Source organism: Tigriopus californicus, chromosome 4 (genome assembly GCF_007210705.1).
Source record: "Tigriopus californicus strain San Diego chromosome 4, Tcal_SD_v2.1, whole genome shotgun sequence".
In the NCBI taxonomy this organism is placed as follows: Eukaryota; Metazoa; Arthropoda; class Copepoda; order Harpacticoida; family Harpacticidae; genus Tigriopus; species Tigriopus californicus.
In genome coordinates, this window is record NC_081443.1 from 7956261 (window position 1) to 7970436 (window position 14176).

At 43.8% G+C, this 14176-nt stretch overlaps 2 protein-coding genes across 4 annotated transcripts; one reads left to right on the forward strand and one right to left on the reverse strand.

Moving 5' to 3' along the window:
- Positions 1-15: 15 nt before the first annotated feature.
- Positions 16-795, reverse strand: LOC131878947 (uncharacterized). The gene is made up of 2 exons (XM_059225111.1): positions 385-795; positions 16-289 (listed from the first exon to the last, which is right to left on the reverse strand). Exons 1-2 carry the CDS (start codon positions 771-773, stop codon positions 106-108), a joined length of 573 nt encoding a protein of 190 aa, XP_059081094.1. The 5' UTR covers positions 774-795; the 3' UTR covers positions 16-105.
- A 2139-nt stretch (positions 796-2934) lies between these two features.
- On the forward strand, positions 2935-13677 carry LOC131878938 (acetylcholinesterase-like). 3 transcript variants are annotated; one of them, XM_059225097.1, is made up of 5 exons: positions 2935-4144; positions 8127-8714; positions 8904-10271; positions 10491-10663; positions 10826-13677. In XM_059225097.1, the coding sequence occupies exons 2-5, from the start codon at positions 8173-8175 to the stop codon at positions 10996-10998; spliced, it is 2256 nt and encodes a 751-aa protein (XP_059081080.1). In that variant the 5' UTR covers positions 2935-4144; positions 8127-8172; the 3' UTR covers positions 10999-13677. The 3 variants fall into 3 exon arrangements, with proteins under 3 accessions (XP_059081080.1, XP_059081078.1, XP_059081079.1); XM_059225095.1 differs by having other exon boundaries at positions 2936-4144; positions 10823-13677; XM_059225096.1 differs by lacking the exon at positions 2935-4144 and adding an exon at positions 4535-4928 and having other exon boundaries at positions 10823-13677.
- The last annotated feature ends 499 nt before the right edge of the window (positions 13678-14176 follow it).

Here is a 14176-nt window from a genome sequence, read left to right on the forward strand (position 1 = left end):
TGTTTTGTGAGTTGATTTGACTGAAGTTTTGTTTGTAATTAGGACCAAATAGCCAATGTACAGATCTGTATATGAGCTGAAGGTGATTAATGAACCCATCATTGATCAAAAACTGTTTTCCAGCAATAATGCAAAGAGCTTTTTCCTCATGTCCGTCTTCTTTTTGAACATTTTCACCGACTCGGAAGCCTTATCGACACTTTCTCGATGTTTCTTTATACTCTTTTGGATCTTTTCAACGTCATTGCCTCTGTACAGGTCATACAAAGGTCCCAAGAACACCGTGTTTCTACAATTTATAGCAAAAGATACAATCATTAATGAACTAATTCCACGAGAATGACAATCACTCAAAGGAGAATCGTGGAAATGCAATTGGCTTACCGATAAGATACTATTCTCGAGTATTGAAAGGCACACAAAGTTAGGGCGCAGTCCCAAAAGGGCAGGGTTCTCTTGGGTCGTTGCTTGGCATTATGAGAAGTAGGAAGGATATTAGTCTTTGCAGCAAGACCCACGATGGGGTCAAAAAGATCTGCCCGAACATAATCCGCGAGGGAGTTGGCGGATGAGCTGGACTTTAATTTAAGCGGCTTTGGCACCCATGGGTGACTTTGTGCCTTTGAGGTGTCCCCCCGATGGGTAAGATGAATTGGCTGATCTTGGCAATTGACGGCCAACAGCAAATTTGCCATCCAAACGCACCAATTTTTCCTGAACATCTTGAGATTCAGCCAACTTGAGTGCGACAATATCAAAAACAAACCAAACATTTCGGAAGTATACTTTATCCGTGATACAAACCTTTGGTCCATTAAATATGTATGCTGTTTATGGCCAAGAACTGCAAAAAGACAACTGAGATTATGATACGAACAAGTCTTGCTTTTTTTTTGTTACCAAAGACAAAAAAAGGATGTCTCTAGCAACCAAAGAAAGCAACCAAAAAAGGGCATAGTTGACTGGATCAGTTTTTTCTGGAATCGCGTAACTGAATGCGTCTAAAGTCGGATGTGATTGCATTCACCGTGTGGGTTTTAGTGAAACGGCAGTATAGTTTCCTTTGCTAAAGACTGGTTTGATTTTGTAAGACATAGACAGCTTTGACATTCGCTTATCAATTCTTGCGGGTATGGAACTGATATAACATCATCTTTTGCCTTTTTTTGTCCAAGGATAAAATATCCTAAAACAGAGAAAAAAAATTGTGTCCCTTTGTAAAGAAAAAGGATCCAAGCTGACACTCCTACTTGGTCGTGGGAGGACTTCTCAACCCAGTGGACAGCTTGATGCACTGGACAGCACAATGCAGAAAAAAACTGAGCCAACTGTGTTACAGAACGCAAAAATATTTGATTGGAATTTGATTTGATTAACGCACAAAAAATATCAAGACATGTTCAATGCAAGGCTACTGCACAACTTTCCAGCAAAGGTTTCTGTAGGGAACATTGGTTTATGCGTAGACATTTATTTCATATTTAGTTTGCTGATGAGTGATGGGTCTATCAAATGCCAAAGTCTTTGCTGCTGCACATCAATATTCTATGGCAGATTCTGTTGTCTAAAAGATCAAACTTGCTTAAGAATTATATTTAGAAAGGTCCTTTTCGATCCTTGTAATATCGTATATTTGATATTTGCTAAACAAGGTGCACAAGTCGAGCACCTGACATTTGCATCTAGCTCGAAGAAAAAAATGCTATCCAATCTTTCCTCACCAACAGCCTTCATTTGCGGTATCCCAATTTGGTGCCTTGAATCTGATAAGACGAGAGAATATTATCTAGAAATCCAAAAGAAAACTGAAATGACGTGTGTATTGGGGACAGTGGCCCTAATCTAGACATTGAAAAGGTACTCATTGGCTTTTGATTAGAAATACAGGTAAAACAACTCAATGAACACATGAAGCTAAAACTAAGACCCTTCACCTTGGTACAATGCACAAATAAGCAAATATTGTTCCTTTTCGCAAACGGGAGAGCTCGACACAAACTCCTTCTCTAAACCAAGATGAGTCCAATTGGTTCCAAATTGTTACTGAAGAGGATGGAAACGAAATTTATGTCGTTGGAACGAGGACTGTCCATGTTTCCACTCCCTTGTGTTCCTCGTCTCTGGCTGGTCATGTGTACGTACGTATGCAGTCTGTAATAGCACTCACAGACGGCCTTGGAAATCTGCCCGCCCATGAGAGGGTCCCTCTCTCTCTCATGGTGTGCATGCGTTCCTAGAGGTCCTCTTGTTCCACCGCAGGGCCTCCAACTTCAAACAAGGAGAGAATAGGCTCTTTGGTGGTGGCCTGTGCTGATGATGCCTACAATAATATCTCTCGTTGTGGAAGAAGGGTGGCACCGGGTGGCACTGAGCTGCGATCGCTTCAGCTCCACGACCCTACAGTTGTAGAGGACTGCTTAAACACATGCCGTCCAATACGACTACAGTACAGAGAAAAACCCAGAGAAAAAGAAGCGCTTGTTCTTCAGTGTTCCACGTTCCTGTGTACAACTTGTGTCAGAGCTCCACGGCCTCACTCCGGTTCCCCACCACCAGTACCCCTCCATCAGCACCACCTCTACCACCACCACCATTTCTTTTCCTCAACCCACTCCGCAGAAGCGAATGCCATCGACACAACTCAAGCGCCTTGGAAGGCTCTGCAATGGGCGGTTGAAGCCGTCCTGCTTCTCATTCCTCTTCCACTGTACTCGTCGCCGTCCTCCACCACCACCACCATCACCACCTCCTCCTCCTGCTTCTTCTTTTCCTTCTTCTTCTCCTTCTTCTTCTTCGTCCTCCTCCTCCTTCTCCTCCTTGGTGTCCTCCGAGGCTGGAAAAGAGACCTAGAAAGGGAGCTCCTGTAAGAGGGGTGCCACAAGACGTCGGGGGAAGAAACCCGTAGGAGAAGCAAGAACAAGACGAGGTTGAGGGAAATAAATAAGAGCGAGAGAGGAAGCGTCGTCGAGAGCGTGAGAGGCAAGAACGAACAGTGGGAAGGAGTGGGAGAGGTAGGAGGGACAAGGCGTCTTTTTTTGGTCCGGCAAAGGAAGACGGCGCCGTTAGAGTCTGAAGTTATTATCAAGCAAGTCCCACAACTGAGAGGACATCGGAAAACCAGTGTCATGTCAATGCGCTCCCAACGAACCATTGAATGTGATTCAAGTGGACAAGTGAAGTTTGACCCGGAGCTCTTTGTCAAGGAGTGTGGCGGTGGCGAGGCTGGCCATCATCATCAACATCATCATCATCATCACCGAGAGAGGGACCCTATGCCAATGCAAAATTTAACTGCCAAACAACTGATCTTCGCCAAGCCCAGTCACCTGCCCAATGAAGCTCGACAGTGACCCGGGATCATTCTCATCCAGCTCAAACTGCTCCAACATTCTTCACCTGTCCTCCTGTTCGTCGTGACTTTGGCACAAACCGTTCCCTTGAGCGCAAATCATTTTCACCCACAAGACCAACGACAAGCTCAGACACAACAACCACACAACAACAGAAGCAACAAACAACACATGACGAAAATGCTCCGGAAATGTCACTTTTGGCCAAGCTCTGATTTCTTTCATTTGGCTTCTGATCCCTTGTTATTTTATCCGAGTGAGTGAGTGAGTGTATGGTGTCCTTTACCTCTCGCTCCGTTCAGTGTGTTGCTTACTTGTCCTTACGACGAGCATCTCCTCGGTCTGCTTTTGTCACAATATTTGTCATTGAAAGAAGAAAGGAAGGAAACGTGAAAGGAAGAAAGTGTACAACGACATTTAGCACAACACCAAAACAAATATCGAGGACCAGAAGAGGGAGCAACTCGCTTTAATATGGAACACCATGACCACCAACACCACTACCACTACTACCACTACCGCCACCATCACCACACCCAAGGAAGCAGAGCAAGAGCAAGCATGATGGCCTTGTCTCTGGTGAGCACTCTCTAGTGGATCACGAATGGAACCAGGTGTGGCAGAGTTCGCTAACTTGACGATTCATCGTGACCAATGTTCATCTTGGAGTGGAAGTCAAGCAACTGGAGTGCTGTGTACGTCTAAGTGTCAAATTAAGACGAAGAGAAAAGAGAGATAGGCGAAAACATGACGCTAACCTGATTTCCGCGGCTCTTCGAACAGCCTTTGATCCCGTAAGTTTGCCGATATTTTTCTATTTATTCCCTTCAAACAAACATTTGTCCAACACTTGGTCTTTTTGCTCCGGACGATTCCAATAATTGAAACTTCCGCTCCCCTTTGTGCCAATCATACCAAAACAGCCCCCAACCCAACATATCCCAACACATGAATGCACTACATGCATGCTCCAGTCATACTCGTGCTCCATAAAGCACTGGATTCAGTCGTCCCACTGAAAGCGTTTAACTCGTTGTTGCCTTGATCTGTCACGTCAAATTCAGCTCACCAATGGGGTCTGCTGGTCCTTTCTGCATGACTTGAAATCGTTTTGTAATTACTGTAGTATGAGCATGCTTGCTCCCCCTTTTTGAGTGATAGTGTTATTACTCGCGTGGCACAAGCGAGTTGTTGAAACCTGACTGTGCGAGTGAGTGATGGTGTGTGTACTTCAGGACCGTTTGAAGTGATAAAAACTGGAAATAGATAGCCCTAAGATCGCCATCATAAGCCATGTGGCTTATTTTCGTGCTTCCTATCAAGTCTCCCAATCTTTTCGTCCAAGAGTTTTCTCCCCGCCTTAAGTGGAGTCTAGACACTTCTAGCACCGAAATAGTATTGTCTCCATGAATAGGCGAGCCTGAACTTGTCAGACTGATAAAAATCCCAATAGTGCCCTCAGAGTGGGAACACAAAGTTGAGTTCCACTGTAATCAACTTATCAATAACGAACGTACCGAAGCTTCAAAGACGCTAGAGGTCTTCTAACCACCTGCATTGCTCCTTGTCATCTCGAAGGTATGGAATTTAGGCAGGCAGACATGCTTTTGTTGGCATTATGCCTTGGCCATGTTTCCGAAATGAGTGTTCTCGTCCAAGTTTTACGATCCTTATTCTCCCACAAAGACCTCGAGCTGTTTACCAAGCCGCAAAAAATGGCAGAAGGACACTTTGGCGTGCAAGATTTTGTTTCAAGGTAGAGTAAGTTTTTGCTCTGAAGTCACTGATGTGAGCCATTTTTTGAAGAGGTATTAGCTTTGAGTCCACGGCGGTTTTAGTGGTGGAGGCAACTCTAGTTGAGGCTAATAGAAATCCAATGTTGTCAGGCGAACATCCGAGCGCAGTTGCGGTATGGACAAACTTTATGGATTGCCGAAAGAGCTCAATTTGCATTGTAAAGAAACTTCAAAGTAACCTTATTCGCATTGTAAAAAAACACGGTCTTCTTCGGTCCTTGCGTGCAATGACCATCCTTGAATTCAACAAAGTGAGTTACATTTTCTATCGATTTTCCTTGACCAAGACCTCAGGGTTCATTCTTGGCGACTTTGACGATCCAAACACCATGGTCATTTTCTAATTGGGACTAAACAAATGGTCCACGAATAGATTTTATGTGTATTTGTAGTTGTACTCGTTAAACCAAATCGGGTGCTCAATAGGGTTTGTCATTTGTTCTTAAATCAACTCTATTGGACTTATAGTAATCATTCATGAGAATAAATTGATTTTGACTTGTATTCGTGTCATAAGTCGAGTTTACACAAAACACAAAGAGCCTGAGAAATCGATTCCGAACCATAAAAAGGCCATTGTGGACCATTCATCATGAAACTCTTAATTCGTATGTTTCAGATGATCTTCACTTACGACCATCAGTAAATATACATAAAATGAAAAAGACAGAGGGAATTATGTGCACTCTAAATACTAACTTTACGTTTGATGCAAAAATATATCGGCCTTTTTCCATTTGATACACTAAGGAGAAAAGATGATCACTCATCACTCATTAGGTTCTTTTTAGATGGACTTGAGCCAACCTAAATTAGTTATTATCAAGAAAAGAAATGAGCCAATACTAAAATTCCTGGGGATGTGCTTTAAAAAACACACATTGCAAGAACCCCAATACATAGTAGAAATTGAACCATTTATGTGAAAACTACCATGACAATGCCTAATCTTCGTGTCTTTTATTCTCGAATGTCCAAAAGGAGGTTGAAAACGCAAATCATCTCTGTTGAAATTAGTGAATAAACTGTTTCTACCGTGACTAAATAATGTGCTGTGGCAGGAAAAAATATGAGGGGCACACTCGCATAATTTGCATTTGATTAGTTCTCAGTACGGTAAATATAAACCCGCAAGGTCCGTCCACGAGAAGTAACAAGGGGATTACTTTCTAAGCACCCGTTTCCTCCGAGCCTTCTTTGGAACCATATCTCACTTCAAAGAAACATTTATCTTGGTCAGACTTTGGCACTAGCTTCCACTTAGAGAAGGGATATTCCTGAGCCAAATTTCCTCCTTGATCTAGGCGTGAATTTTCAAACCTGGCCTCCTCCTCCATACTCTCCGAGCAAAGGACGGGCTGTCCGATTGTACGTGTACGAGTGGATAGAGTGCTACGAATAGAAGTGGCCAAAGTAGAATGCCTGCTTGGATGGAGAATGTACCCTAGTCCAAGGCTGGTCTGGTGTTCCCATGGTGGTAAAAGGACGACGGCTATCTGCTCCCTAGACCAAGCCGCTTGCCGCTGGTCGAAACAGGCTATGTGGGAATCTCAGAAGGATTTGTGAGAACCCACCTCGTGGAGGGGTTCCGCTTCCATCCGACCAACAGTCCTAGGCCATTCGTAGCTTAACACATGGGAGGGTCAATTTTGGGTGCTGGTCGGAAGGCGACCTTCAAACCATCCAGTAATAGCATTGTCTTGCGACATCCTGATTACCACTCATTCACAGAGGCTGTCCTTTTGTTGGAAAAGTTATTTTAGAGCAGTGGGGCGAACCAATGCAATACGAGAAAATCATCGCAGAACAACGTCTCATTGAAAAAGCCCAAGACATGTGTAGTGAGTGTGGTGCTGGGTGGAAGCGGCAGGATCAGCTAGCTACCTTGGTTGGTCTTCCATGAGGCCAAAAGGCCTCGCTCCTGGTTTGTTCCCCTTGCCAAGACGGCTTTCTCATGGCACTTGCAGGAGAAATGGAACAAAAGCTCATGGTAGGCAGGAGGCTGGGTCCATTCTTGCCACACTCGTTCACATGAGCTGGTGAGAGAGGGCTGCTGGACAGAGGAAGAAGGGCCGACGATGGGGTAGAGATAGGCAACTGAATGGAGGCTCCGATGGGGTCTGGTGTTATCATAGGGAAGACGGGCTTCGTCGGAACGAATTCCCTCTTCAAGAGACACCACCTTCCTGCCTCTACGACGTATTCTATCTACTACTACTACTAGTACTATTACTACTACTACTACTACTACTACTACTACTACTACTACTACTACTACTACTACTACTACTACTACTACTACTTGTACTTCTACTTCTATTGCTGCTACAGCTCTATGTAGTATGAAGGCGATTGGCCATGAGTTCCCCCCTACTTGCTCTCTTGAGCCGTGAGTTCTGTTCAAGGCTAGGTTTCCCTCCAGTGAGCTCAAGGGAGGGGAGGAACCGACAAGGAGGAAGGCCCTTTGACACAACCAGAATAATAGATAGGAAATTGAAGAGTTGGCTCCCTACCCTAGTGAACCACACACACACACACGCACGCACTCACATGCACTCACTTTTTCGCTCGCTCACTCACTCACTCACGAGCCCATCAAGGCCTTGGTCGGTTACAGTACGCGTGTGTTTCTACTTCTACACACTCATGCCGTGCGTGGAAGTGGAGATACTCAAGCCAAAGAAAACTTTTGCACTCCCAAGACCTGTTTCTAAGCCAATAAAAAGGGCCGCTGTTTGAGGGTCTCTTTCATGTTACAAAGTTTGAAATACCTCTGAACGTACACCGTTCTTGCTTAGATTCCTGTGGCCAAATGCGTGCGCAAACTGGCATCAAACAGGTTACTTGTAGCTCATTTGCCAGGTAAAAAGATGGATATTAGTTTCATTACCATGGGTACACTCGCATGGTTCTCTATCATCATAACAAAAATATGATGCTGGAGTACACAACTACATGCGTCAAATTTGCTTGCTTTTAGGTGTGGAGGACGCCGTTCATTTCGGTGTTGTCGTCTTGAAGAAAAAATGTGGTTGAACCACTTTCAATACCTCTCACCCCAAGATTCCATCAGTTATCCATTGAATAGGAAGAAGGGAAGAGCCATGATCCATCAATGGAAGAATCGACATTTCTCTACAGATGTCCCAGGGTGGGGCAATGACATCCTAGAGGATACCATAATGCCTTCTATTTCTTCAGCTTCGTTTTCTTCATCTTCTTCTTCGCCATCTTCCAATTCTTCTCATTCCCCCTCGTCCTTGTCCTACTCCACCTTCCCTTGTTCCTCTGCATCTTCTTCAAGAACATTGCCGTCAGCGTCGAGCCTCGGACATGACAGTCGTCCTTTCAAGGATGATGATACCTCGTTAATGAGGCCCAGGAGAGCAAGGGGAAGGCTGTCCACGTCCTTGCTCCTTGATAAAGTCGTGCTAACGCTAACTGTGATGGCAGTGGTGATGCTGATGGCTTGTTGCCATACAGCAACGGCATATATATCCGATGATCTCGTGGTGGAAACCAACAAAGGAAAAATCCGAGGGGTCACTTTGAAGTCTGCCACTAACAAGTAAGTAATACCGTATATCGTACGTTGATGCAAGCCCAACACAGCATTCCAGACCAATAAAAGAGATGTCGACGTAGCAAAACTTTATGGCCCCATTATGTTTTTAATGGTTTAACAATAGTGTAACAAAGTGGCATTGCTGGTTCTCAGCTAACCCTCACTTCGAACACTTGGCTGCTTGCTTTACAGAGATGTTGATGTGTGGTACGGTATTCCTTATGCTCAGCCTCCCTTGGGTAATCTACGCTTTCGCCATCCTCGGCCTATTGATGCCTGGTCAGGGATCAAAGAAACTACCAAACTACCAAATTCTTGTATTCAGATCTATGATACAGCTTTTCCTGGTTTCTATGGGAGTGAGATGTGGAATGCCAACACTCCAATCAGCGAGGACTGTCTCTACATTAACGTGGCTGTCCCTAAACCCCATCCCAAGAATTCTGCAGTGCTCGTTTGGGTGTTTGGAGGTGGTTTCTATTCAGGATCTTCGACTCTGGATGTGTACGACATGAGGGTGCTCGCCTCCGAGGAAAATATTATCCTCGTCTCGTTCCAGTACCGCGTCGCATCCTTGGGTTTCCTCTTCTTTGACACGGAAGACGTGCCTGGTAATGCCGCCATGTTTGATCAAATCATGGCACTCCAATGGATCAAAGACAACATTGCTCATTTCGGGGGAAACCCCGATAACATCACCCTCTTTGGTGAATCGGCCGGCGCCACGTCGGTCAGCCTCCATCTTTTGTCGCCGCTCTCCAGGAACTTGTTCAGTCAGGTCATTATGCAATCAGCCAGTGCGCTAGTTCCCTGGGGCATCATCACCAAGGAGGAGAGCTTAATTCGCGGCCTCCGATTGGCTGAATTAATGAATTGCCCGCATGATCGACTAGATCTCCGAGCAACAATCGAGTGCCTGCGCCAGAAGAATGCGACCGAAATGGTCAACAAAGAGTGGGATGGAATTGTGTTCGGTATCTGTGAGTTTCCATTTGTTCCTATAATTGATGGATCGTTCTTGGACGAGACACCTCAAACAGCCGTGGACTCCGAGAATTTCAAAAAGACAAATATCCTAATGGGGACAAATCAGGATGAAGCCTTCTTCTTCATCATGTACTATTTGGGGGAAATCTTCAAGAACGAGGAGAGTGTGCACGTCACAAGAGAGGATTTTCTCAAGTTGGTGTCGGAAACCAATCTATATGTGAAGCAGGTGGGCAGAGAGGCCATCATTTATGAATACACCGATTGGCTCAACCCAAACAATGCTATCAAAAATCGTGATGCCATAGACAAGATGGTGGGTGACTACGCCTTCACGTGTCCCGTGGTTGAATTCGGCTACCAGTACGCTAGTAGCGGCAATAACGTTTACATGTACTATTTCTCCGAGAGGGCTTCCACCAATCCATGGCCCACGTGGGCAGGGGTCCTCCATGGCGATGAAATTGCCTTCATATTTGGAGAGCCCCTTAACCGATCACGGAATTATGATCAAAGCGAGATTGCCCTCTCCAGACGGATGATGGCATACTGGGCAAATTTTGCCAAAACCGGGTGAGTTCCAACTTAGTTACTTTGCGCCAGACCAAATACAGTACGCTCAGGCACATTTAGTCAACAAATATTTATGCAGACTACCAATGCGGAAACCCACAAATACCTTTAACACATGAGCTAGTTCCAACAAAAAAAAGGGCCATACATTCATGTACCATGTAGCCGCAAAGTTGGGTTGTGCTATTGTACATTTTGTGGTTTATCTTTGTGTTACAGAAACCCCAGTCTATCAGCTGATGGGACTTGGGCCACAACTTACTGGCCTCGACACACTGCGGACAAACGTGAAGTCCTCGAGTTGAATGCAAATTACACGAGAACTCTCAATGGATTGAGAGTGAAAAAATGTGCCTTCTGGAGCGAGTTCCTACCGAAGCTGTTGGCCTCAGGTAAGTGCTCACATGCGAATCCTTCGTGGAATTTCCTCCTGTTATGTTGGTAGACATTTCCTTTTGATCAAACTAAACAAAAACCTTAGATCGTCCTTATCGTTCGTTAGTTGATGTGTTAGTCTGATAAACTAAGTGTCGGTCTTCTTTCCATTTCAGTAGAGAGTCCCCGGCCTTGTGACAAATCCTGCTGTAAAAGTGTGGGCGGAGAAGTCGCATCCTCCTCTGCCACATCAGGGGTCTCTGGATTTTCCATTGCCAGCTCAAGTGACCGGTTTACACTGCTCTCCATGCTCACCTTACTCGCAGTAATCACTCAATCGCAGCTGACATAGACATCAGCTGACGACAAAATCACTAACCATATCAATTAAGAGATCACGTCCGATCGTTCCTTTGAAAGTCCTCGAGGGCTTGACGGGAAACATCGAGAAATCAAAAAGTTCGGCACTTTCTCAATTCACAAAAGAGCTAATACAACTCTTGATTCTGAACTGTTCTGAACGGCTGTAGAGAGGTGTCACCAAAGTGAAAAAGGCGAGTACAGTGCTAGTACCAAGACATTTTGAGTGAACCCTCTGTTTGAGAACACTGACATAAACAGCAATGGAATCTTTTTCGAAACGAACCCAATTGATTGAGTTTCGACGTAAGCAACTAAGAAAAAGGCGAGCGAAGTTTGCCTCAATCAAATAACTCTAGAATCTCAATCGGAATTGAACCTTGAAGTGCTCTACTACAGATATGCTATTAGATGTGGATACCTAAAACCCCTTGCAGCTCAAGCAATCAGCATCACCATCAGAAGTGTCATGAGATGAGAGTGTCTGCTATATTTTTGAGACGTTGAATCAATCCATTTTCCAAATGTGGTAGCACCCATCACCCGGTGGTTCTGCGACACTTGCCATACTTTTGACCTGCCTTCCTATTATCCGAAATTGTTGGTTACTTTAAATATTTATGTCTAGATTGTCGTCCTGATTGAGTCCATTTTGGTGCCAGAAAATTCTACTCCTCAAGCTTAGACAAAACCATTTAAGTTTTATCTTCGATGATCCTACCATCGCCACGTGGATGATGATGATGATGATAACGTTTTGCTGCCATAAACGCGTTTGAACGAGAGTTTGCCCGACACAATAATACATTTTGCATGTGTTTTTTCACACAAACACAATCCCACACTTATTCACGGCTAATTCTAATCAATTAGTGACAGCTCATTGACACAATGATTGGGTGAGTTAACTCTGAGATTGATCTCCGTAATTGGCTTGGGGTGAGATCGACGCATTCCTTTTCCCAAACGCTAAAAAGAAACCAGATCCTCCTATAAAGTGATATTGCTCCTTATGGAGTGCACCACCACTATCACCATGCAGATTTGGTTAGTCACTGCTTTCCTTAATCCTTCTTTCCATTGGATTAAAGTCTCTCTCCAAGGCAAACTTAACACACCAAATGGTCTCTTCCTCTCAATTACCTTTCTTGTAGAGCAGCGAGTCTTAATTCATCTTATATTTTTGACCCTGTCGAGTCCTAGTTTGATCAATTAGATTGCAACGGTTAACCTGTCACCCATGCTATAGAGGCTCGTGCAGATTGATGAGCCTTGTGACAATGAGACAAATGGGCAGAAGTTGAGTTAGGAACACGGCGTGTTATTCCTCTCTCACTCACTTTCTTGGGTGCTCCAATTTGTAAGTTAGGACTGCCAAATCCAATCAATCGCTGAAGGATGTCGTTCGCTTTGTTTAAGTTTCGTATGGCACAATTGTAACAATTGCTGCGGCTGCTCATAATCCTGACACACAATAACCAAAGGACTTGTCGTACAAAGATTATGGAGTTTTTCTGCATACCGTACATCATCCGTATCATCAGAGCAACAACCACCATTCACTCTTAATATATCATTAAAGTACCACGTATATGTGATAAATTTAGCAAGCCATTGTTTGGATAAGAACACCAATTGATCTTTGAGTGTGGTTACATGATCATATTAACAAAAATAACAGGACTAACTTACAATAGAAATCGACAAAAAGCATCAACACCATAGACAACATTTTTATTTCTGCGACTACCACGTCGACTTCTACTTCTCACAACTATACCACCACCACCACCACTACTACTACCACTACTACTTTTACAACAACAACAGCTAACAACTACTCTACTACTGTACTTCTAGTACCACCACTATCATTGATACTAACAACAATTATAATCTATATTAACATAATTGCAATGATTGTCATCATCCCAATTACAACTATCTTGATCATACTTATTACACCACCAATGATATTTTATCAAGTAAAGTACCCCTTATTGTACCATAACATATACCATATATAAAGTCCCTATTAGTCGTGTTATCATTATGATCCGTTACATTCTCCCACCAATCATCACGACACACAACAACTACAATTGAGACAGATCTGCAAGAAAATCGTGTGCCCAAAATTCTAATGCTGCTTAAATCTCTCTCTAAAAGTTTGCCCTCATTATCAGCATCAACAACATGATTATCATTGTATACTAATGCTACAATAATTCTAATAACCACAATTCCACGGTCCCCATTTCCCATCAACAATCACCCTCCCTAATATCCAGCTAACAACCCTCTGTCCCCAATTTCCCATGATTCTCCGATTGAAACACGATCTCTAGCCATTCATTCTTCGTTAGAAAGGACGCGAAAACACACAGTCTGCTGTACTCATTGTGCTTTGTATTGGCATGAATCTTCTCTTTGGTCAACATTTTAACGAACCTGATTGATGGGATGGTATTCGGTCATTTCAGGAGTAGTTGAGTTCAAATCCAAACTTTTCATCACCAACGATTCTAAGATTGATGTTTGAAGACCATCTTCACTCTTTAATTGGGTTTCAATGGGAAACATGTACAATTGTTTTAGCCTACCTTGCCTTGTCTTGTTATCTATTATCTAATAAAAGAGTCAAGAAATAATACTTCTTGTTCTTCCGTGACATCAGGAAGTCTCCTCCTTTGTACATATACTGGATGTAGAGGACTTATACGAGATGCCTTGGCCGTCATTGCTCAACCAATTCTTGTGGGTCAGCAAACTTTTTACCCTCGTGTATAGTTTAACTTTGCCAAAGGTCTTACTCCCGAGGGTTTATTGGCACACGATCGATTTCAACAAACACAACTTAAGTGGATGAGAATTACAGCATTGTCTCTTTTGGCTCTGCCTGCTACTTTTCCTCTGTTTAATTGAAAGGAAAGCACGATGATACCGAGTACTTGACTGACTGAGGTGAGTTGATATTTCGGTCTTTTTCGAGCATTTTGATCGTTATAGAGGGAATGGCAGAGGGCTGGATTGTCGTTTATAATGTTTAAAATAGTGGAGAGAAACTTGGAACTAGACGCTTGGAACCCTCTTCGCTCCATGGCCATGGTCCCGGTATGATATTGGAAAGTTGCTCCCCTTGTTTCACTTTGCGCCCAGAACTGAGTGTA

Coding starts and splice junctions, on each gene's coding strand:
- LOC131878947 (XM_059225111.1), bottom strand. CDS start 773: ATGTTTGGTTTGTTTTTGATATTGTCGCACTCAAGTTGGCTGAATCTC. Junction 290..384: donor TCGAGAATAGTATCTTATCG/GTAAGCCAATTG, acceptor TATAAATTGTAG/AAACACGGTGTTCTTGGGAC.
- LOC131878938 (XM_059225095.1), top strand. CDS start 8,173: ATGTGGTTGAACCACTTTCAATACCTCTCACCCCAAGATTCCATCAGT. Junction 8,715..8,903: donor TTGAAGTCTGCCACTAACAA/GTAAGTAATACC, acceptor CTTGCTTTACAG/AGATGTTGATGTGTGGTACG. Junction 10,272..10,490: donor GCAAATTTTGCCAAAACCGG/GTGAGTTCCAAC, acceptor TTTGTGTTACAG/AAACCCCAGTCTATCAGCTG.